This window comes from Pteropus medius, unplaced genomic scaffold (genome assembly GCF_902729225.1).
Source record: "Pteropus medius unplaced genomic scaffold, Ma_sr-lr_union100, whole genome shotgun sequence".
NCBI classification, from domain to species: Eukaryota; Metazoa; Chordata; class Mammalia; order Chiroptera; family Pteropodidae; genus Pteropus; species Pteropus medius.
The window spans coordinates 2675143-2697206 of NW_024344371.1; the positions used below are offsets into that span (position 1 = coordinate 2675143).

General features: G+C 52.9%; 2 protein-coding genes and 1 long non-coding RNA gene across 9 annotated transcripts; 1 reads left to right on the plus strand and 2 right to left on the minus strand.

The window, feature by feature from the left end:
- Window positions 1-869: 869 nt before the first annotated feature.
- ADCY4 (adenylate cyclase 4) lies at window positions 870-17112 on the minus strand. Of its 5 annotated transcripts, none has more exons than XM_039870385.1 (26): window positions 16904-17112; window positions 16375-16546; window positions 14875-15072; window positions 14580-14741; window positions 13821-13970; window positions 12559-12707; window positions 12362-12473; window positions 11459-11586; window positions 11146-11304; window positions 10564-10696; window positions 10202-10375; window positions 7673-7716; window positions 7447-7533; window positions 7165-7234; window positions 6713-6810; window positions 5952-6036; window positions 5720-5857; window positions 4999-5109; window positions 4529-4713; window positions 4238-4322; window positions 3635-3793; window positions 2208-2354; window positions 1800-1907; window positions 1569-1683; window positions 1180-1304; window positions 870-1098 (listed from the first exon to the last, which is right to left on the minus strand). In XM_039870385.1, exons 2-26 carry the CDS (start codon window positions 16531-16533, stop codon window positions 946-948), a joined length of 3234 nt encoding a protein of 1077 aa, XP_039726319.1. In that variant the 5' UTR covers window positions 16534-16546; window positions 16904-17112; the 3' UTR covers window positions 870-945. The 5 variants fall into 5 exon arrangements, with proteins under 5 accessions (XP_039726319.1, XP_039726318.1, XP_039726321.1 ...); XM_039870384.1 differs by having other exon boundaries at window positions 16375-16551; XM_039870387.1 differs by lacking the exon at window positions 16375-16546.
- Window positions 17113-18007: 895 nt separating this feature from the next.
- RIPK3 (receptor interacting serine/threonine kinase 3) lies at window positions 18008-22051 on the minus strand. 3 transcript variants are annotated; one of them, XM_039870399.1, is made up of 10 exons: window positions 21830-22051; window positions 21471-21611; window positions 21016-21325; window positions 20400-20545; window positions 20227-20273; window positions 19860-20024; window positions 19665-19750; window positions 19067-19429; window positions 18891-18942; window positions 18008-18344 (listed from the first exon to the last, which is right to left on the minus strand). In XM_039870399.1, exons 1-10 carry the CDS (start codon window positions 21850-21852, stop codon window positions 18211-18213), a joined length of 1467 nt encoding a protein of 488 aa, XP_039726333.1. In that variant the 5' UTR covers window positions 21853-22051; the 3' UTR covers window positions 18008-18210. The 3 variants fall into 3 exon arrangements, with proteins under 3 accessions (XP_039726333.1, XP_039726332.1, XP_039726334.1); XM_039870398.1 differs by having other exon boundaries at window positions 19860-20027; XM_039870400.1 differs by lacking the exon at window positions 21471-21611 and having other exon boundaries at window positions 19860-20027; window positions 21830-22045.
- LOC120608531 (uncharacterized) lies at window positions 19423-21612 on the plus strand. The gene is made up of 2 exons (XR_005654415.1): window positions 19423-19777; window positions 21434-21612. It is a non-coding gene; the product is annotated as an uncharacterized LOC120608531 (long non-coding RNA).
- Window positions 22052-22064: the final 13 nt, after the last annotated feature.

A 22064-nucleotide genomic window follows, 5' to 3' on the forward strand; every position in this document is an offset into this window, starting at 1 on the left:
CTCTTAGGAAATGAAGATTTCCCAAAGTGAGATGGATGAACAACTTTTTCCTAGGGATGGCTGTTGTGTTAGAGAGCCTCTTTCTGTTCTGCCAGCACTTTAGGAAGATGGTAGCAGCAGTAGCTGTGGTGTACTTTTTGAATCACTCCTATAAGAACAGAACAAATAGAGAAAAAAACCCCACAAAAATCCACGTGTAACATCTGCAACAAACCTAGGGAGTCAAGGCATCCCTCATAGACCCAAAAATATGAGCAGGTAGGAATGAACCATGGTTGTTTCAAGCACCATATCAACAACTGAGCAGAAGGATGAAGAAGGAAGCAAGGGGCATCTGAAGGATCTGAGAACAGAAGAACCCCCAAACTGCCTACAGGTCCTCCCCGGAAATCATCGTGGGTCATTTGAGAACAGCAGCTGAAACGGAGAGAGACCTAATAAATATTTTCAACGCCTCTCACCCAAGCTGCATAGTAAGCACATAATAGATACTTATTTTGTCTTTGATAAATGAGTAAATGCCAAATGACATTTTCCTGGAGATTCCTTCCAATATTTGAGGGTGGGGAGCAGGAAAGGACAAATCCTTGTTTTGAGTCATGTGGCTAAAATTCTTCATGCTTCCAAGGTTTACAAAATACCGGAATCACGTTGGCAGGTGGGTAGGAGGCTGACACAGTTATCTTCCTAAGCTTGTGAAAAAGAATCACCCCCTTCCACAAATACAAATTCATCGCTTGGCCAGCAGCCATGTAGCCACCTACACACACACACACACACACACACACACACACACACACAATTTGGCCTGGGAAGAAGCAGTCCTGCTGAGAGGCAAGGAGTAGGTGATCCCAGCTATCTCGGTAGCTCTAATATCAATTGGCTCCAGACATACCAGAGTCTCTTTATTGAGGATCTTAGAGGTGGAGAGGAAGGAGTGGGGTCTCAGCCCAGGGTGGCTGAAGGAGGTCCAACTCGTGTCAAATCTGTGTTCAGGAAGTAGGTGCACAGCTGCCCTTTGCCTTTGACCTTGATGACACCCCGGCTGTAGCAGGTGTAACCTAAGGACTGCAGGGCACGGGCTGTCTCCTCAGTTACCTGCAATTGAAGGGGGGTGAGGTAGTAGGGGTGGCCCTATCCTTATCCCTTGCCCCCCTGCCTTCAGTGTGGCTCCCTCACTTGGATCTTGCCCAGGACTCCTGTACTCTCCATGCGGCTGGCCACATTCACTGTGTTGCCCCAGATGTCATATTGTGGCTTCTGGGCCCCTATCACTCCAGCCACCACAGGTCCATGGTTCAACCCTGACAAGAGATGTGGTAAAAAGAGGGGAGATTTGAGGAGATAGCGGGGAAGAGAAGGTTCACGGAACTAGGGAGAAGAGCCTGGGGGCCCTTAGAGTAAAGGAGTGTGGAGCTGGAGGAGGGTGGCCTAGGGAAGGGGGTGGGTGTGCCTCGTAGCTTGAGGCCCAGCAGCTTCAAGCTCCATACCTGGAAGAGCAGATAACAAAGGACTTGGGGAAGATGAGGAGGAGGTCCCAGACTACCCCAGCAAGGGAAAGCCCTTACCCACACGCAGGCGGAAGTTGTTGAATGAGTGCTTGTTGATGACATCCAGCTTAGACCCAAGGGCCACCGCAAACTCCACCATGGTGCCAAGGTGGCTGCAGCTTCGCTCAGCATCCTGGCAATGGGTCGGCCACCAGGATAGGTCAATGAGGGCACAGGAATAAGGCCCATTTATGGGCCCACCAATGAGAGCCCAGGTGAGGGTTGATAGGTAAGGAAGGAATGCTGTACCTGCTGTGCATCCTGTCCAGAGGTGGCATTTAAGCCTGTAGCTGCCATGTAGGTGCTGCAGATCGTTTTGATCTTTTCCACCCCACTGAACTTGGGCTTAGAGAGCAACTGTATAGAGAGAGGAGGCTGTGTCCCCAGTTTATTTTGCTCTCCTCCTCCTCTCTCCCTGAAGACCAGCCCCAGGTTTTTGGAGGCTAAAGGACCAGGCTGTGGGGTCAGGGATGGTGGCAGGAGGGAGAGTTGGTTGTAGACAAAGTTGTTGGAGAGGATAGAGCTGGAGAATTGGAGGAGGGGGAAGACTGAGAAAGCAGGGTGGGCTTCATGGCCAGGAGAGCAAAGTGGAAGGAGGGGCTGGTGGGGAATTCTAGAATCCTGGACGTAGGGCTGGGTGACCGTTGGAGGTGTTACCTCATCAAAATCAGCAATGATCTCATTGAGCAGCCGCAGACACTCTAGCCCCTCATGGTTGATGTTAGATTCGGAGTAAAACTCCTTAAAGTCTGGGACTGAGGCGAAGAGGACACAGACACACTCGTAGGACTGGTGGTAGAGGTCCTGGGAGGGCGAAAAGCTGGGGTAAGGCTGTAGACCACCTTCTTTCCCCTCCTGTCCCTGTGTCCACAAGCCTCCCCCAGTGTGTAAGAAGGATTGGGGAGGAGGCGGGATGGGGAGGACCAGGTTACCCAAGGGATGTGACTCAGGAGTCAAAGACAGGGTCTCACTGTGATTCCAGGAGAGACAGGTTTGGGGTCAAGATCACCTCACATCAATGTGAGGGGAGTCACTTCTAGAACTGGGATACATCGATGGGAAATATATTTATATCCTAGCTATTGCTAAAAGGTTTTAAATCAGTTGAATTGGCTTACAAAGATAGCTACAATTTGCAAGATAAAATAAAGCAATAATAGGAAAAATGGGGCAAAGGAAAAATAAGGGTAAGATGGTAAAGATGGAATTAGATCTGAGATTGCTTCACAAAATGGATATCATGAAGTCCTTGTTAGTCCTCAATTCTGGCTCTGAGCTTTTAGTAGCCAATGTGAAGTCAGAAACATGATCGGTTACAAGATTATCAATATCTATAAGAGAAGAAACCAGTAGTAGATCTACTCCTAATCTTCAGAGCAGAGAACAGTTGGTGGGGGCTTAAGGGTGTGAAATAGCCCTTGGGCTGTTTCTTTCTATGCCCTTCAATACAGGTCAAGAACATTTCCATAGCAGAGAGTATGAGATGGTGGCGGTACAAATAAGATGGTGCAAATATGTGGGTGACCTTCTGATGGTCTGACTGTAGCAAGATATTTGAGGATCTAGAACAGCATCATCCAACAGAAGTTTCTGTGGTGGTGGAAATGTTCTATATATATGCTGTCCAATATGGTGACTGCTAAGCACATACAGCTGTTGAGCACATAAAATGTGACCAGTGCAATTGAGGACTTGAATTTTCTATTTAATTAATTTAAATTTATATGGCCACACATTGCTAATGGCTATCATACTGGATAGTGCGGGTCCAGAGAGATGGGTGGACTGTGTCCTCCACACAACTCCCATCAACACTTGATGAAGCTTCTGAAAGGCATGGCGTGGTCATGAGTTGGAGTGGACACTCTCTCTAAGAACTTGAAACACTGAAATTCTGTGCTCATCAAAGACAGAGCCTAAGATCTTGTGAAAACAAGAGGCACCTGACAAGGACGTGGAGAGGTTTGAGCAACCACCCGACCCACTAAGGGGGAGTCCAGAGAGGTTGGGCCAAGGGCCAAGACTTCCATCTGAAATTAGTCCCTATGGTATCTGGAGCTCGGGAGTCAGGGGTGGGGAGTTACCTCGTTGCGCCGGTTCTGGCCAATGAACTGGGGGGCCACGTGCGCAGGAAGCACGTTCTCCAAGAGCAGCCGAGTCAGGTTCTCCATCATCTCTGTCTCTTCCCGCTCCTGCCTCAGCTTCTTCTTCCACAGGAAGTCCAGGCGGCAATAATACTCATTCTGGGAATGGTCGCCAGGGGGCCATGGGGAGACATAGTGCAAGGAAATCCCCAGCACCTGAGTGTTCACCCCCCTAAAACCACACTACCCTGTAGTTTAGAGATAAGGTTTAAGGTGCAACTACCCCTGGGGTGACTGCCTTGAAACTAGATTCAAACTAGGGTGGGCAGAATTGGCAGCAGATTGTTTTTTCTTAAGCATGGACTTTCCTAGATTGGGGGTGGGAGGGAGGAGGGAGGAGAGAACTTGAGGACACTCTCCTTGGGGAGTGAAGGAGAAAGAGAATAGGAAATTTCACTTAGAAGCTTTCAAAGGGTATGCCACTTGGGCTCAGCCCTGGAGACAGATTAAGGAAAGGGTGAGAGAGACTAAGTTACAAATATGGGGACCCTCCCACCTTACCCTTCATACCAAGGCCCTGGAAGGCTGAGCTGGGTGACTTACCTGCCGAGCCAAGACAAGGAGTGTGAAGAAGAAGATGAAGAAGGAGATAGCTCCCATGAGTTTGGGCTCCTTCAGCACCCCTGGCCTGAAGAGGCCACGGATCAGGGTTGTCCCTTGCCCTGCCCCCTTCACGATGGCTTCCCCCTTCCCCCAGTGCCCATGGAGCCCTCAGCCTTCCTCCTGCTTTACCCTGTGGGAGGTTCAGGTCAGCGAGGTGAGGACAGCTCTGCCCTGTCCCATCTCACCCCGTCCCAGAGGGCCCAGACACCTCTGTCCAATGGTTACGCGCACCTGGAGTCCAAGGGGCCGAGATAGAGGCGGGCAATGAGGCAATCCGACAGCCAGGCATGGGAGTGCAGGAAGAGGGAGCAGGAGGCCACCAGCCACAGCAGGAGCAGCAGCAGCTTCAGTTCAAAGCTCATGTGCAGAAAGAGGGAGCAGGAGAGGAAACCCAGCACACAGCAGTGCATGGAGTACTGTGGGGCCGGGGAGGGCTGGTTACGAGGTGGGGCATGTCCCACAGGCAGGGGTGGGGAATGCCTGAGCATTCCTGTCCTGCCCCACCCAGGTCCTTTCTGGGGAGCAGGGGGTGTCCACACACAGACACACACACAGACACACCCACACCCACACACACACACACCCAAGTGTGGCTTATGTCTGTCCCAGTGCACGGGACGGAGTGTTTTTCAACTAAGGAGGTGGGGGAAGAGCTGAGGAAGGTTCTGAAGAAGGAGATTCAGGGCTGAGCGGACACTCACTGGGATGCTGATGAGAGGCAAGGACCCAGGGAGCTCCCAGGAGAGGTTGAAAGCCTCAGAGGACACATTGGGCACCCGGAAAGGGCAGTTCGATGCTGCCGGTAAGAAGAACTGCAGAAGAAGATGAGGAGCTGAGGTGGGCAGGTAGCTCCTTGGGCACAATGGTGTGCTGGATTTCAGCTGACCCAGGGATAAGTAAGGGCCAGACTCCTCCGAAGGAGCAGATTCTGCTATTTCTGGTTGGCAAGGGAGCTCACTGGTGGGGAGAGCAGGGCCTAGAGCAGTGGGTGTCATGAGCACTAGTCTGCCATGGATCCACTTTGTGATCTCTTGCCAGCCACTCCCCCTTTTTGGGCCTGAGCTTCTCTTCTTGGCTGGGAGATGATTTATAAAGTGTCTTTCAGGCATAGAATTCTAGGAATGATTCTAAGTTTGAAATAATCAGCCAAACTCCATTACAAAATCACAGTGAGGAAGCTAAGTAATAAAGATCTGCCTACATAGAAAGAAGACAGGAAGACTGTCCACCAAAGTGTTAACAATGATTATACCCAGGTGGTAGGTTGTGGGTGACTATCATTTTTTTCATTACTTGTCTAACTGCCCTTCCAAATTCCCTGGCCTTAGTCTAACTGCCCTTCCAAATCCAGGAGGCCCTTTTCAGACTTTGATAGGTCAAACATGCCCTGATGGGGGTGCATAGGGCCCCCTCTGCCCTCACCAGGCTGGTAATGGCCATGGAAAAGACAAGGAGGATGGTGGCAGTGCCCAGGGCAACCCGCAGTCCGGGACGTGTGGCCACCAGGCCAGACAGTGCGGGAAGCCAGTGCAGCATCTTGGGGCCTTTCAAAACACACCTCTGTGGAAGGAGAATGGAGGTCTTAGCCACGGGGCGGGGGCCAGGTCACGGTCAGAGCTTCAGCTTGCCACTTCCACCCCATAGCCCACCTCACCGTCAGGTGCTCTGAGAAGCAGGCGAAGAGGAGGAGGAGGAAGAGGAGGAAGGTGATGCTATAGGTGATGGCCAGAGCTGGGGGCCTAAAGGGAGACAACAGTGAGAACGTCAAGAGCCAGAGCAGGCTCCCTGTGTGTGGGAGGGTGCTGCGCCTTCTGGTGGGAAGACATGGGGAGAAGTGGTCCTGGGAGTCTGAACTGGCTGCCGATGGGGTCTGGGAAGACATCATATACCATGGAAGAGCTCAGGGGCCTGGGATAGTTTTGGGCTGGGACAGGAACTAATAAGGTAGGGAGAATATTAGAAAGGGGCAGGAGGCTCACAAGAGTGGCCGAGGCTGCATCAGACTGGTCCCCAGGACTTTGGGCCAAATCTCTTTCACCTGGCTGAGTTTTGAAAATGTCCTTGCCCCTCTTAGCAATGGACTAGGAGTGAGGACCTACTTTTCTACGCTCATTTGCTATGAGATTTAAGCTTCTCAACGGGGACAAAACTTCCATGGGAATGTTGTCAGAATCGAGAGACAGGCATTTGAAAATGCTTGGGTCCACAAGATGTAGAAAATTCACAGGATATGCAGGAGTAAAATGGGGCCCGTGATTATCACGGTTCCCCAGAACACGTATTTCCATTTCCTCCATGGGTCAGTGTCGAAACCAAGGGGAAGTTGGTAAAAGAAAAAGTGGGTGTTGGGGATCCGGAGGAACTAGATGGTCTGTTTTTAAGAATTAGGGCTTCCCTTGCCTGGGACTCTCTCACCTGTTTGTCACCAGCATCTGGATGATGAAGTTGGAGAGAAAAACCAGGAAGGTGCAGGCTGCATAGTATCTGAAGGCAGGGAGTGCGGAGAGTCGATACTGGAAGGGAGGGTTCGGGGTGGAGACAGGGGCACCAGTGCTGCTTATCACCTTGTGTCAATCCCGGGCAATGAGTGGGTCCCCCCGTCTCACTGTCTCACCCTCCAGTTTAGTCCCAGGTAACCCCTGCCCAGTTTTCCAAAGAGCTCAGTTTTCTCTCCCATCACCACCCGGTAATTCAATCTATAGGGTGACTTTGCTTTTAGAGAGATACAATCCCCTCTATCACCCACAGGACCACAAACTGAGCAGACCTGGGGAGGGGAGGTGGGGCCACCAGGACTGTCCCCTCCCCAGGGCTCAGGAACTAAGGTAAGGAAATCCTCTGATGCCTGCCACAGCCCCTAAGCCCACCTCTTTTTCCATCTCCTTCTCTCGGAAGTACAATGTCAGTGGGTTGAAGTCCTTTGACTGCTTCCACTGTCTGGTAGGAAGGCAAGGGGGAGGCAGTAAGCCCAGAGGAGGAAAGATCAGGGCAGGAAAGAATGGTCAGAGGAGTCTTTCCCCAGGCTGGAGCAGGGAAGGCCCTCCTCCCACCCCCACCCCCACCCCCAGGTCATCAGGGGAACACTACGTGTCCCCTACCACATGAGCCCATGGCCTCTAGCCCTCCCAGCCTTCTTCTGTTCTCCATACTTCTGAGAGTTGAGCTGTTCGATGACCTGGAAGAACTTGGCATCCCCGGTGTCCAGTTCATCATCTAGTCTCCGAGGGGTACGGCTCCTGCACAGTGAGAGCCCGGCCTGTCACCACTGAGACCCTCAAAAGCACCTGGTCAAAGCAAGAGCAGCCCCCACCTCCCTGAAAATGGAGGTAGGTCATCCAGACAGCCCCACTGTCAAAGTTGCTTGGGCCTCCTCACCGGTCCAGGCTCCACTGGGGGCCGAAGGAAGCCAGGGCTTTCTCCTGTCGGGAGAACACAAGAAGGGGAGGATGGGAAGATGGTGGGCATCCTTGGAACCTGTCTGCAGTGAAGCATTCTGTATCCACATATGTCTTTGACCTTGAGCATTTGATCCAGCTGTTTTCCCTGCCTCTAATGACTTCTCTCTCTCCACAAAGTCCCACCTGTTCTTGAGGGAAGGTTCAAACCACGTTAGCTCCTTAAAGGTTCCTCCTGACTCTTTAGACTCCCAGCGGCCTTATACCTTGACTTCCTTATAGTTTCCATCACTTATGAGGCAACCGTGTATCTTTTATAGGCTTCCATGGCTGTTGGTTTCTTATGTCTCATTTTCCTTAAGGACTGCACAAATTCCAAAGGCAGGGATTTTCCTATAGCCCTAAGATGCCAAAAAATCCTCGTTGGCGTGCATTGGAGTGACAACGCAGAACAGTCTGACTCTCCTCAAAACTTTAGTTATGGTTAGGCTGAACTGGATGGTGGTGGGGGAGGAAAACAAAAAAAAAAATGGAGAAGAAAGGGGAAGAGAAACGGACTTGATTAGAGTCATTCTCTTCTGCACCCAAAAGACTAACGGTGAGTGTGTGCAGAGGTAAGAAAACGAGCAGCGAGTGAAGCAGGTTAGGACAAACAGCAAGGAAGAGGGCGAAGCTTCGAGGCCATGGCCCAGGGCAAGATGCGTGGTGACCTTCTTCCCTGTACCCCTAGGCTCACGTGAAGGAGGCAGGGTCACAGGGGTCCTCATCGTCCCCCGAAACCGAAACCTCGTGTATGTGAAAGGAGAAGGAGAGACAGAGACTGAGAGAAATAGAGAGAGGTTGAAAGATATGTTCTAGGTATGAGCCCATCTATTCATCTATGTCTGGGTCTAAGTTTTTTCAGACTCCCTACTTGCCCACGTGGCCAATGCCTGTAAGTTATTTGAAGGCAAGGAAAACATCTTATTCATTTCTGTCTTCTCAAGAACTAGCTTAGTGCCTGCCACAAAATAGGTGCTCAAAAACTGCAGAAGGAATGACTGGATGAATGGGATCTACTAGCACAAACAAGGCCCCACGACCCCAAAGTTTCTCATTGTTTAAGAGTAAGCCAATTGCGACTCTCAGCATTTCTAACGTGATTGAAAACCTGGAACTTCAGGGGCTGAGAAGCAAAATTCTGAGCTGGTGAGGTACTGCCTCAGTAGATACCCCGAGACAAAGGGCTCCTGCTCCTCCACTCTGACACCTTAGTGTGGGATTGGGGAAGCCTGTACCTTAGTGTGGGATTGGGGAAGTCTGGCATGGGTTCTGGGGTATATTCCCATCATGGGGCTGCACCCAACGTTGTCTCAGGTCCCTGGGCTCCCCCCTCTATTTCACTCTTACCCTGGAGGCCTCATCCTGCAACAGTCGTCTGGGTCTGGGTCTTACGTATTTCCTTCCTCTCCCTCCTGCCGGCTTAGCCCTTTTGACTTCTCCCCTACTCCATGTTGAGGCTTGAAATTAAGTACCCAATGCCTCCCACTGCCGCCAAATGTCTCCATCCCCAATGGTCACTGATCTCTGGCCTGCTTTCCTGCTGGATGGGAGAGGAGAAGTTGGAACATGGAAAAGGTACTGTGGAGTCATCCCATAAATCCAGCCAGGTCTACCCAGTAGAGAAGGTTCTGAGAAGATCTGCAGAAAAGCGGCTGAGAATGTCAATCAGGTTTTGGGAAGATCAGGTAAGATGGAGGAGAGCAGGCTGAAGAACCTAATTTCAGAGTAAGCCTTTAGGGACATAACCTGGGTCCCTTAGTGAGGGTTCTGGTTACTTGTCATCAAGCACCAACCCCAAGAATCAGAGGCGGTTGGAGAGATCCAGGCTCCTCCACCTGAAGGTGCTATGCATAGGATCGGCCAATAATCGGCCCTGCCCTAGCTTCCCCTAGACGAGGGGCAGGCCCACTCCCTTCCCTCCCTCCATCCTTTCCTCCTCCCCTCCCTCCCTCACCCCTGCCTGCTCAAGGTGACTTCCTTCCTCAAGGCCAAGTGCAAATTTCACTATCACTTCATTTATCTGCGTACGAATGCTGGAGAGTAGGGACAATAACCAATTGCCCCACCTTCCCAGTCCAAGTGGAGATTGAAGAAGAAAGCATGCAGTTGTAGGAATTGAGTTAAAAAGAGACATTTCCTGATGGAAATGGGTGTGAACACTGGCTTCAGAGTCAGAAGGAAGTGGGGTGCCAGGGGAAGGGGCTTCCTGAGTGGAGGTTGGGGAACAACATGATGTCTATGGGATCTCACAGTCTTCTCTGCGGTAAGCTCAGAGGGCATTCATCTTTGCCCTTTCTCTGGAAATAAGGGCAAAGAAGTTCCTGAGCCAGTGACTAGGGTGACTAGACAGTTCAGGACCTTGAGATGTCATCAGATGACTCACTGGTAGTGGGGGCAGGGAGGCTTGGAGTGGAAAGTGGGAGCGGGTTTATGTAAGCGTTGGGGCTCATGATGGATGTGCACGTACCGGCAGAGGGGTGGAGGTGGACACAGGGCTCTCTACGTGGCTCAGATGGGCAAAAGGCTTGGCTGCACCCCAGGATTCCAGATAGCGGGTCATCAGCAGTGATGGACGCATCTTGGGACCTTCGAGAGAGGACAGCAACCCTCCCGCAGTGCCCTTCTCATCCTCCTCCTCGGCCTGGGGCATATGAGGGCTGAAAGTCAAGATCAAAACACTTCCCCATTCTTCCCACATCCCTAAGAGGCTGGTGTCCCCTCCCCCGCCACCACTCACACTAGGACCCAGAAACCCAATCTCTGGCATAGGAGAAGAGACCAGTCCTGTGGCTGTGGATGGTTAGGGTGGAGTCCAGGCTGGGCTTTTACCCGGGGATCGATGACCAGGTAGGTAGGCTCCCCTAGCTCTCGAAGGTATGGGTCCCGGTGTTCCATGGCTACATCCTCCACAGCGTAAGCTCCTCCTAGCAGGGCCAGGGTAGCCCCTGTGATATGCACTCGTCTGGAAGGAGGGAGCCGTGGGAGTCAGGAGGCAGGGCCTCTGACCTCTCATTTCTTTCGAGAATCATTCTTGGAGGTCCGACTTCAAGCAAGGCCCTGTGCTACAAGAGATGTCTTCCTAGCTCTATTTCACCCTTACCCTGGAGGCCTCATCCTGCAACAGTCGTCTGGGTCTGGGTCTTACGTATTTCCTTCCTCTCCCTCCTGCTGGGTTTAGCCCTTTTGACCTCTCCCCTACCCCATGTCGAGGCTTGAAATTAAGTACCCAATGCCTCCCACTGCCGCCAAATGTCTCCATCCCCAATGGTCACTGATCTCTGGCCTGCACCCTAGGGTCTCCCAGAGCCCCACATGCAACTGTGCTCGTTTTAAGGAACTATGAAAAGGGTGGCAGCCTGGGGAAGGCCTGGTTGCCCTCTTGCTGCAGCGTCCCGGAGCCCTAGGTCTCACCCTGGCACGCCACCTGCCTCCATGTGGTTGGCCAGTGTGACATCATGGGACCAGACATCATACTGCCATTTCTGCAGCCCGATGACTCCGCAGAGCACGCTGCCCGAGTGCACGCCCACGCGCATATTGATGTCAACACCGGTGGCTGCCCGCAATTTCCTGAGGAGTGTATATGGGCAACAATCTGAATGCTGTCTTCAGTCCTTCCCTGGGCCTCACCCCTCCCTCTCTCCAGGATGACTTCCACTACCCTGCCTGCTCCTCTCCCCAATCCATCCCTTGGTACTCCTCCTTCCCGCCCACCTGAGCTGACCTGATGGCCCGGCACATGTCCAGCCCCATGCGCACACAGTTGATGGCGTGGTCTGGTAGTGAGAGCGGCAGCCCAGAGACACAGTAGTAACAGTCTCCCAGGATCTTGATCCGCATGCATTCATGCTCCTGGGTGTGTGTGTGTGCAAGGGGGAGGGGGTACTTGGTTAGAGGCCAGAGGAGGCAGGAGGCAGTTGGGAAAAGTAGGAGCAAATGTGGTGTTCTTGAAGAACTTCTCAGGTCAGGAGTGGCTAGGTCAGATCTAGGGAGTCCCTAAACTTGATGTGGGGCTTGCCGAGGTCTCCCATGCAGATGTCTTTCTCAGAAAGGTTTCCCAAAGGTTGGGATATCTGTGACTCTCCCCAACTTTGGCATGTGTAGGGTGATCCCAGATTTGAGCATATGAAAGTAGCCTCAGGATTGAGGTTTTTTGGGTGAGAGACCCAAGATTAAGTTGCTTGGGGGCATCCCTGGGATCTGAGCAGGTGGCTGGGCCAGAGATTTCCCTTAGAAAGGCCTCCTAAGATTAGAATATCTGAAAATCTATCTAGATTTGGTTGCAGTGTCCAGAGACATATTTGTCCAGATTTGGGGCTCTGAGCATATTTGGGGTGCTGCGGTTGAGGCCTTTGTGGAGATGTTGAGAAATCTCTCCAGGTTTGAGGTGTGTGGTGAATATCTCCATATCTGGGGGATATGGAGATATTCACCACACACCTCAAACCATATCTGGGGATATGGAGATATTCACCACACACCACAAATACACCACTAATTCCAGTGGTGTATTTGTGAGCCCACGTGGGCTCTGAAGTGGGACTGGAGTCTCATAAGGCAGGAATTGCCCTTGGAAGAGGTTTTCCAGGGTAGGGTGTTTGAAGCTGGGAGGGAGGCCCCCTCTGACCTTGGCAATCTGGTCGAACTTGCCAAAGAGCTCGTTGAGCATGAGCACCAGCTCCTTTGGGGAGCATTCACTGGCCAGCCGCGTGAAGCCCACGATGTCAGCATACAGCACGCTGGGCAGAGCAGACTGCATCAGTGGGGTCAGGGTTTCCTCTGGCCCATGCTCCCTCCCTTCCAGCCACCCTTCTCTATTTATACCTGACTCCCTGGTGCCTCTTTACATAAAGGCTGTGGAAGTTGTTGGTGCTCTCTGGCCGTGACCCCTGTCCAGCCTGCAGCCTTGCCATGATCTCCGCCTTCATCTCTCGGGCCAAGTAGGCAGGAAGGATGGACAAGAGAAGGTGTTCCTGGGGGAGGTCGCTGTGAGCACCAATCCTCCTGCAAGCCAGGAGCCTCAGCCTCCCAAACCCCTAGGGGCCCACACCCTTCCCCAACCCCATTAGGTGTCCCTCAGGGCACTCCTTCAGGTCCTGCCCACCACATAGAGCCGGGCTCCAACACTCCCTCCTGCACTGATCACCTTTAGGCAGCAGTCCCCCAACCCCTGGGGCAACTGGACTGGTCCGTGACCTGTTAGAAACCCGACCGCAGAGCAGGAGGTGAGTGGCGGGTGAGCAAGTGAAGCATCATCTGTATTTGCAGCCGCTCCCTGGTGCTAGCATCAGTGCCTCAGCTCCACCTCAGATCATCAGACAATAGATTCTCATAGGAGCGCAAACCCTATTGTGAACTGCCCATGGGAGGGATCTAGGTTGTGTACTCCTTATGAGAAGCCAATGTCTGATGATCTGAGGTGGAGCTGAGGCAGTGATGCTAGAGCTGGGCAGTGGCTGTAAATGCAGATTAATATTAGCAGGGAGGTTTGACTGCACAGTGACCATAATAAATCAATTGCTTGTAGACTAATATCAAAATGCTATCAGTGAGTGGTAAAAGACAATTAAGCTGTATCTATAGTGGCAAGTGAGTTGATATATTTCAATTGTACAGTTGCATCTGGTGGCATCTGATTCTGCATTATAGTGAGTTGTATAATTATTTCATTATATATTACAATGTAATAATAATAGAAATAAAGTGTACAATAAATGTAATGCACTTGAATCATTCTGAAACCATCACCTGCCCCCCTCCCACCCTCCCACCCTGGCCAGTCTGTGGAAAAATTGTCTTCCACAAAACAGTCCCTTGTGCCCAAAAGGTTGGAGACCACTGCCTTTAAGGACTGAACTCCCAACACCAATGACGGAATTAGAGTCCTTCGTTTAGTGTCAAAACGTTCTAAAGTGCTTTTACAAGCTTCAGTTTGTTGGAGCCCCCAGCAACTTTCCAAGGTGGGCAGCAGCCACATTTGACTAAGGAGGAAATAGAAAGTCAGATGACCTGCCCAAAGTCATTAAGTGTGCAAAGGGGCGCAGCTGTGTGATTTAAGTAATCCCTCTCTCCCACCGCAGGAGGACCTGATGCTTCTTCTCGGTGTCCAGCCTCCGGCGAGAGTGCAGGGAACTAAGCGCCTCTCTGAAGGTGGCCCGCAGCGCCCGCTCCATCAGCGCTTTGTGATACGCCCCGGCCACGTTCCCGCACAGGAACAGCACCGCGTTTGCTGCCAACTGTGGGCGAGGGTCAGTCTCAGAACATTCTAGACCTGGGTGGGGGTGCCTGTGTATGTAGCTGGATTTGGTCTTCAGAAGGGCTGAGGAGGACACTGCCGTTACAGACCCAAGTATTTTGAGGCAATCTGTGCCATACTGTGGGATCCTTAGGAGGCACTTCTCCCCCTCATTCCTCCTGCTCCACACTTGGCTCCTACACCAACATCGCCTCTTAGGTCTAGAAACCCTTGCACATAGGTCTCCTCTGCTTGGAATATCACTCCACCTCCACTCTCTCCCGCAGCACAAAACTACCCAAGCTCCAAATTTTGCATTTTTTTGTGAGGGTTCTGTCATCCATATCTGTCCCCAGCACCCGGGTTCCCTGACGAACTTTCTTCCTTGTGGGTCCAGATCCCTTTTCTGGTGTCTGCAGGCACGATGCTGCACTGGTGTACCAACTCCAGGAGGGCACGGTGGGGATCTACCTGTATTTGCACCCTGCACCCAGCTGTGGCGCCCTGCCATGGAGTCACAGTTCAGCAAACAGTTGGTGAATGCCCAGACAAGCAAGTAGCACCCAGGGAAGCCAACCCCAGGTAGAGCCTGTGTCATGTGTGTGCTCACCTGAGGCAGCAGCGCCGGTCGTGAGTCTGGCTGAGGCCCAAGATACAGCCCGAGAACCAGCAGGTGTGAGAGTGATGAAGTGAGGCCCGCGGCGGCGGCGTCGCGCATGCCCAAGGGCAGCATGGCATACGTGGTGAAGATGACAAAGATGAAAAAGGACACCTGGGGGCGGGGTGCGGGAAGCTGCAGGCTGACACTGTTGTGCGGCTCGCTGCCGGTGTCCTGAGTGCAAGTTCGAGGCCCGGGAGTCCTTCCCGCCCCGCCTCCGCCCGGCTCCACCTGCCGCCCCTCTCACCTGGTCCCAGGCGCTCACTACGCCTCCAGTGAACAGGAAGGCGTGGCCTAGCGCGAGTAACGCTGCCCACACGAGGCCGGAGAGGGGACGCGTCCAGCGCTGCAGTCGCTGCTCGCGGGAAGCCAGGCCCAGCAGCAATGAGAACCCGCCCAGCGCGCACAGCACTGTGGCCAGGAAGCCCCTGTCCGAAGCCAGCTCCTGTGAGGAAGGGTGTGGGAGGCAAGATTGGGCTGTGGAGTTTGGGGAGCTCGTCCAAGAAGAGGAAGAATGGACAGCACCTCAGGCCAGTCTCAAAAAGTGTCTCAAACTTAAATACAAAAAGGAGGCAGGGGAAAAATATACATACATACATACATACATACATACATACGTACATACATACGTACATACAACAAAAGGGAGGCAGGGCACCTCTGCTTGTCATTCATATTAGGTTGAACTGTATGAAATTGCAGATAATGTTTTAATCTAGAGAGCCATCAATCTTAAATAGTTCAACCTAATATATCACTTGCATGCTGTAGCCGATGCTGAGCCGAGGGCCATCTACCCAGAAGATCTGACTTTGACCCCATATTGGTCATTCGTGAATCTGTGACCTTTGTGAGCCTCAATTTTCTCATCTGTCAACTAGCAATCATAGCACCAGCCTGGAGTCAGGAAGCAAATGAAAAATCCTAGCTCACAGAAGGCATTCAGGAACGAGTGCATCCAAAACTGACCAATTCGCTTGAGTGATTCCCTGCCCCTGGAACGTGGCTCGGATGACAAAGCGGTGCTCTGGCAGCAGGGGGCGTCCGGAACTTTGCCTCGCCGCCCGGGCTGCGCTCTCGCTACACGCCTCAAAGTGCCGCCCGTGTCCCCGCCCTTTGTCCCAGCTCTTCCTGAACTTTGAGGTGGACCAGCAAGGACTGGTCTCGCCCAGTGATTTTCCCGCCTTGCCTCTGAAGAGTGAAAAGAAAACTTAGAGAGGGATGTTTTCAGAAACGAAGTTGAAGACCCATTTTTCCTCCCCAAAAGAAACTGGAAATGGGTTTATTTGGAGACTAAACAGAGCAGGATGGGGGATGCCTTCTGGACTTCTGTAGGTACAACTGCCCCGCAGCCCCTAAGAGGGAAAGAAAACCAGGAAATGGATTCCCACAGGGCCCAGTGTAACTTCCCTCTGGAAAATTGGAATATCCGATGTTGGATTTATTCTACAACTAGTAGATCACAGAAGCTCCTAAGATCTGTCAGTATTCTGAGATACATTAGAAGCACCCAGGGCTCAGTTATCGCCCTGTGTAGACCCAGACGCTGTGCCCCAGAGAGGGGAAGTGATTTGTCCAGGGTCACTACAGTTCCCAGCAAGGTTCGGCGCCTCTTTCCTGAGACCCGGCAAAGAAAGCACATCGAAAAGAAGACCCTCACAAGACCCAGCACTGAAAATGCCCCCTAGGCGGTGACCCTCCTGCCTCAGCCCTTGAAGAGGCACCCGGCGCCAGAGGCCTTGCTCACCCTGCCACTGGCCCAGGCGACAGCCAGCAACGCCAGGAGTGCGGAGAGCACGATCACCAGCAGCAGTAGCAGCAGTGGGTACTGCTGGCTCAAACTGTAGTAGGTCTCATAGAAGAGGTCTTCGCTGGGCGGTGGCCGGGGACTGAAGAGGCGGGGCATGGTCTGCCCCTCGCTGCACTGCCGGGGGTGGGGATAAGGTGGATGGGGTGGGGGGGGGGGGTCAGAGGTTTGGGGAGGTGGGATAGAAAGGGCCAGGGTCCGGGTTACCACTTGCAGCCCCAGCCAGCTCCAACTTGCTCTCTCACCTGGTCCAGGCCACTTCCACCCCGCCCTCAACCTCTGGGCAATTTCATCTCCTTCCATGCACTCCCTGTGGCCTCCCAGTTGGCAATGAGGGCACTGCCCAATCCTCTCCTCCTCCCTCAAACCTAGACTGAGGAGGTGCCCTAGCAAAAGCCTCATCGCCAGGCGGACAGGATTTGGGGTTGAAACAGAAGGCGTCCCAGGTTCTCCCTTTCCCCCAACTCACCGCCCGCGAGGCCGCTGCAACTGAGTGGGATAGGCCCGGGGAGGGAGCCCCGAACAGCTGGTTGCAGAGTCACTGCTCGCCACTAAGCAAGTGGCTCTCAGAGTGTCTGAGGACAGGCCCTTCCCTCCTGGCGCCGCGGCCCCCTCCCACTTCCCTGATGGAACAGCCCAGCCCTTTCCCGTGCCGAGCTGGACTCCCCAGGCCTCCTCCCCCACTCTGATTGTCTTTCCTAACACCACTGCTTTCTCTCTTCAGCACCCTCAAGGAAGAATGCAGACCACTGGAGAGGTGCGAGGGGGTGGGGTGGGTCCCCTGGAGTGGCAAGTGTCAAAACGGGTGGAACGCTTGGATGTGGGGAGACTGAGGGAGGGCTGGAGTGAAGGAAGGCTGGCTAGAATGTAAGGAAGAACATGTGTCAGATGGGGCTGGGATCGAGGTCAGGATGGGGGCACCCTCATTCCTCTATCCTCCTGCCTGGACAGTGGCAGCTTTAGCCCTGTCTGAATTGTCCAAGCTCCTTCAGTCTTCAGTTCCATGGGACGGGGCAAGTCTGTGTGTAGCTTTGTGGAGTCATAGCTTTGCACTCCCAGACACAGTTTGAGAACCAAAGGGCTCCTGCCTCTGAAGCAAATGTGCCCGTGAGTGTGCATGGTGGAGGGAGGTGATAGTATGCGGGCTGACCTCTGAGATACTGCTGGGTCTCTTGTGCAGGCACAAAATGGGCTGGGGTGTGCAAATCTCCATGGAAAGCCCCCTTGCCAAGACCCCACTAGTGAGTCTCTGTAGCCCAGAAGAAAAAGGGGACAGTGGGACCACAGCATCTATCCCTGGAGTATGGGTTTAAGGTAGGGTCTTTCGGCTCCAGAGGAAGTGCTCTGCCCTGAGATTAGAGAAGCACCAGGAACCAGGCCTCTGAGATTCCTTCCTGCCACTGGCTGGGCTCTGACCTTGTATGCCATGACATTGCCAGTCCCCAGCCCTCAACATCCCACTTCCAGATTCAGTGAGGCTGCAGTGCCTCCTCCTCCCTTGGTGTCAGCTCCCCAACTTCCCATTCAGGTCCCTTTCTGCCCCTGGCCCCTGGCTGATGCCTTAGCCTTTAGCTTTGGCTAAAATTCGACCACTTTATTGGCTCCTGGGATACAAAATCAGTCTGGGCGCAGGCTCGATGATCCTCAAAGAAAGTCTTGGCTAGCTGCCTCAAATACAGGAGGCGGCTTAGACACTTCCTCAATTCTTGCCATTATTATACCGGCCATGTGGCCCAGTCCAGGCTTCAGGTTCTTCAGGCAGCACTTCTTCCGAAGCTACTTGTGTGGGTTGCGTTGCCAGCTCCTGCTCATGCCCTTAGGTGGCGTGAATAAGGCAGCTTCTCTTGGTATTGTCATGAAGTTGTTATTTCCGATCTGTATGAATTGGCTGTCATAGACGGTAACAGGCCCTTTAAGAGAAACAGTGGTGGTTGTGGGAGGGTTAAATCATCAGCAGCTCAAGTTAGGAAGAGCAGCAGGGTGGAGGGGCAGCGGCACCTTGTGTTCACCCTGAGGAAATGCAAAGATAAGGTCTCAGGGTCTCCCAGTGAAGGTGTCTGATGTGCCTTTGGTCTTCTGCAGGCTGCTCCTTCAGAACTGGGTGTGCAGAAGCTCAAGAGGGATGGCAACTGATGCCTCTGACCCTGATATTGGGTCTTTTATTCTGGGAGGCTCTCTGGACTGACATAGCAACAATAAAATTTCGGGGTTCACAGACCTGGTGTTGGGGAGCCAGAAGGCCCATGGGCAAATTTAGGTTTTGCTGTAATCTCAGTGAGATCCAATCCCAGTGGGTATTAGTTTCTTTATTTATGAAATGAGAAGGTTGGGATAGACGGCCTCTAGCCCTTTCTCTCCCTCTTTCTCCCCAAGGTACCCTGGATCTATACATGGTCTTGAGGATGAAGCTGGTGAAGGAATTGAGCAGGGGACGAGAAGGAGTGGAGAGTGGTTACCTGGTACTGGATTTGGCCTGGAGGGCTCGGTGGTGCCACGTCTCTCAGCCCCCTGTGAATAGCACAGTACTCTCAGGCTCCCTGTCCTGGGGCCTGGCTACGGTGTACCCTTTTGGCCCCAAGTTTTCCCTAGCAAAGGATAGGATTTGCATCCTGTAGTTTTGCCAAAGTCTCACCTGATTCCTTTGGGGTCCAGGACCTGGCGTCCATGCTGAGGTGGGGTTGGGCATCTGGTTTCTGAAAGGTGAGGTCTCCGGAATAAAGGTAGGTTGGGCTTTTGAATCAGAAGACATCCCTGCTGTCTGAGCATGCTGAACCTGCTCCCCTTGTGCCTCCATCCTCTTGGGAAGGTTTGTACCTTTTTCAGGAACAGAGCTGGGCGACTCTTTTAGATTCAATTTGTTCAGCATCTCAGAGACTTTAAACTCAAGGTTTCCTGGGATTTCCCCAGGGCCATCCATTTCTGTCCCTCCTGAGTCTGGCTCAAGGGCAGAAAACCTCTTGTTGCTGCCTCGGTGCTCAGACAGGAAATTCTTCACCTGCAAGGACACGGGGAGCTTGCTGGGTGTGGAGGTGGGAGAGCAAGAGTAAACCCAGAAGAGTCTCTTGGACCACAATCTGTTGCCTGGGAATTCAGGGATGGGGTGGAGAAAGTAGGGATGAAGCCCAACACATAAAGAACAGTGGTCAGTGGGGAGTCACTGAGTGGCCAAGGGAGCTATATGGTGCCATTCTCGCCCAGATCTCAGGTGGAGGTTGGAGTTGGGCACTCACTTTGAAGACTGCAGCATTCATCTTTGTACAATTTACATCTCTTTTCTCTACCAGGCATAAGACTTCTTCAGTATTTAGTCTGCATTCTGGAGAGAAGGCAGAGTGTGTGGCAGGTGAGCAAAGCTTTTTTCCCAGGGAAAGCCCCCTGCAAACAGATCCAAGCCTACCTAACTGCAAGCTAAATGGCCAGCTTACCTTGGAAGGGAGGCCTGTCTTTGGGCTCATGGCTCCAGCAGTGCTGCATTAGCTCCTTCAGTTTTTCCAAGCCAGGAGTCTCAGGGTCTGGCTTGGCCAGCTCAGTCAGTGGAGGCCTGATCTGCCTGTCACACATGGCCCCCTGCACCAGCGATGTGTTGGTCACTGCTGGGGTGGGGGTGGAGGACATGAAGAGAAAGCATTCAGGGTATAAGGGGTCACCTGCTCCATCACGTAAAGGGGCAGGGAGTGTAGTCCAAGGGAAGGTGAGGAAAGACTGGGATAGTCTGAGCAGGTAAGCAGGAAGAAGAGGGTTTGGAAAAAGGCATCTGAGATTAAGGATCCCAGAGCCTGGCTAAAGTCTTACTCTCAGCTTCTCTTCCGGCTAGCACTGCCCACATTAGGATCCCAAAGCTGCAAGAGACACAAAGTTGAGGCCTTGCCCAACTGCTGATAAAACTCTTTTCCCATATACCTTCCCTCAGCAGGGCCCAGAGAGGTGTAGAAACTGGAGATGTGTGTTTGGCATGGGGACCTTACCTGTAGACATCACTGGCCCTAGAGGCCTTCCGGTTTACATCAGCCAACAGTTCTGGGGCCAAGTAGGCTAGGGTACCCCCTGACTCCCCAGATCCTGCCTTTGACTGTGAATCTCCCAGAAACTTGGACAGGCCAAAATCTGCTAGCTGCAAAGGGAGGGAAGAAGGAGGAAGTAGGGGATGGACAGGGCTAGGCAGCTTCAAAAATCCCCTTCTCTACCCCAGAAGATGCAGGTCTAGCCTTATAAAGGGGATGTGGAGGGTTGGGAGAATGGTAGGACCAGCGAGGTCCTTGATTTGGAGGTCTAAGTTCCCTCTCCTTGGGGCTGGGTCAAGGTCTGAGTTTTCTGGGCTGTCAACCATGGGTCTCTGGAGCGCCTAGTGGGGTGGGCTTATAGAAGTGACCATGTCAGTCAGGGCCTCTATCACTTGGTATGGAAGGGGCTAAAGTTCCTGAGTGTGCCTTGACACTTGAGCAGCCTGTGTCCAGTGGGAGATGCTGAGGGTATTTAATAGATAGGGCTGCAACAGCTGCTGTGTCCAGTGGTGGGGGTTGAGCAGCTCTGGGACAGAACCTTGTCCAGAGGCTGGGCTGGGGTGTGGATGAGCTGGCTCACCTTGGCGTGCAGGTCTGAGTCCAGCAGGACATTGGAGGGCTTCAGGTCCCGGTGCAGAAGCACTGGGTTCTGGCTGTGCAGATAACACATCCCAAGCACTATCTCCTGCAACAGGCGACAGAGAAGTGGCCAGGGCCGTGGGCACTGGGGCAGCAGCAGCCCTGTCAGGGAACCGTTCTCCATGAATGGAGTCACCAGAGCCGGTCCAGACACGTAGTCCCACTCCAGCTTCTCAGTGACCCCCAGCAGTGGCAGCACATACAGGCTATGCAGATTTGCCATGGCCTTCACTTCCTTGGATATCTTCTCCCTACTCTCCAAGAAGAAAGCTGTAGTCATGCTCTGCTGCTGGGCAGGGCAGATCCCTTCTCTCCCCATGCGACCCAGCAACACAGCAGCCTGCTCCTTCTTCCTGCAGACACCAACACCTGCCAGCCTGCAGCTGAGGCACTCACGAGTTCACAATCTTGACGGCCACATCATGACCCCATTTCTGGTGGTGTGCCTGGAACACTGTGCCGAATCCGCCTTGACCAATGACCTTCTGGTTCTTCAAATCTTCGATGGGCACCACGGAGGCTGGGGCACTGTTGAGCCTGAGAGAGGGGCCTCGTTCACCAGCTGGCCATGGCCCCAAGTTCTCACTGTTCCCCTGCAGCCCCCTCCCTTCTCACCGTGACCCCCTGTGACTCAGCAGGTGTGGTAAAATCTGTAGCTTCCCCCATGGACCCTACTCTCTCCTGGCCTTGGCTCAGGAGCAAAGGTTGTTTTCTAAGCGAGTCAGAGTGGCATCCTGTGTCCGGTCCCCACTCACCATAACAACTTGCCAGAAGACATCAGGCCGAGAGGTGCGAGAGGCTTCTGGAAATCGTGAGTCCAAATGGATGGAGTGACTTCTGGGAGTGGGGTTTGTGGCAGAGAGATGTCGGGGGTGGGGAGAGGGGTCAATCTCTAGGCCCCTGCACGGATTCTGATTCCGCTTCCCACTTCCTGGTGCTCTGCCTACCCCGAGTGACTGAATAACTAACTTCCTTATTAGACAGGGCCTT

Coding starts and splice junctions, on each gene's coding strand:
- ADCY4 (XM_039870383.1), bottom strand. CDS start 14,567: ATGACACAGGCTCTACCTGGGGTTGGCTTCCCTGGGTGCTACTTGCTT. Junction 7,235..7,446: donor GAACAGCTCAACTCTCAGAA/GTATGGAGAACA, acceptor CCTTCCTACCAG/ACAGTGGAAGCAGTCAAAGG. Junction 4,323..4,528: donor CTCGGCCCCTTGGACTCCAG/GTGCGCGTAACC, acceptor TGGCCTCTTCAG/GCCAGGGGTGCTGAAGGAGC.
- RIPK3 (XM_039870398.1), bottom strand. CDS start 21,852: ATGTCTTCTGGCAAGTTGTTATG. Junction 21,326..21,470: donor GCCGTCAAGATTGTGAACTC/GTGAGTGCCTCA, acceptor CTTGGAGAGTAG/GGAGAAGATATCCAAGGAAG. Junction 19,430..19,664: donor TGAATGCTGCAGTCTTCAAA/GTGAGTGCCCAA, acceptor GTGTCCTTGCAG/GTGAAGAATTTCCTGTCTGA.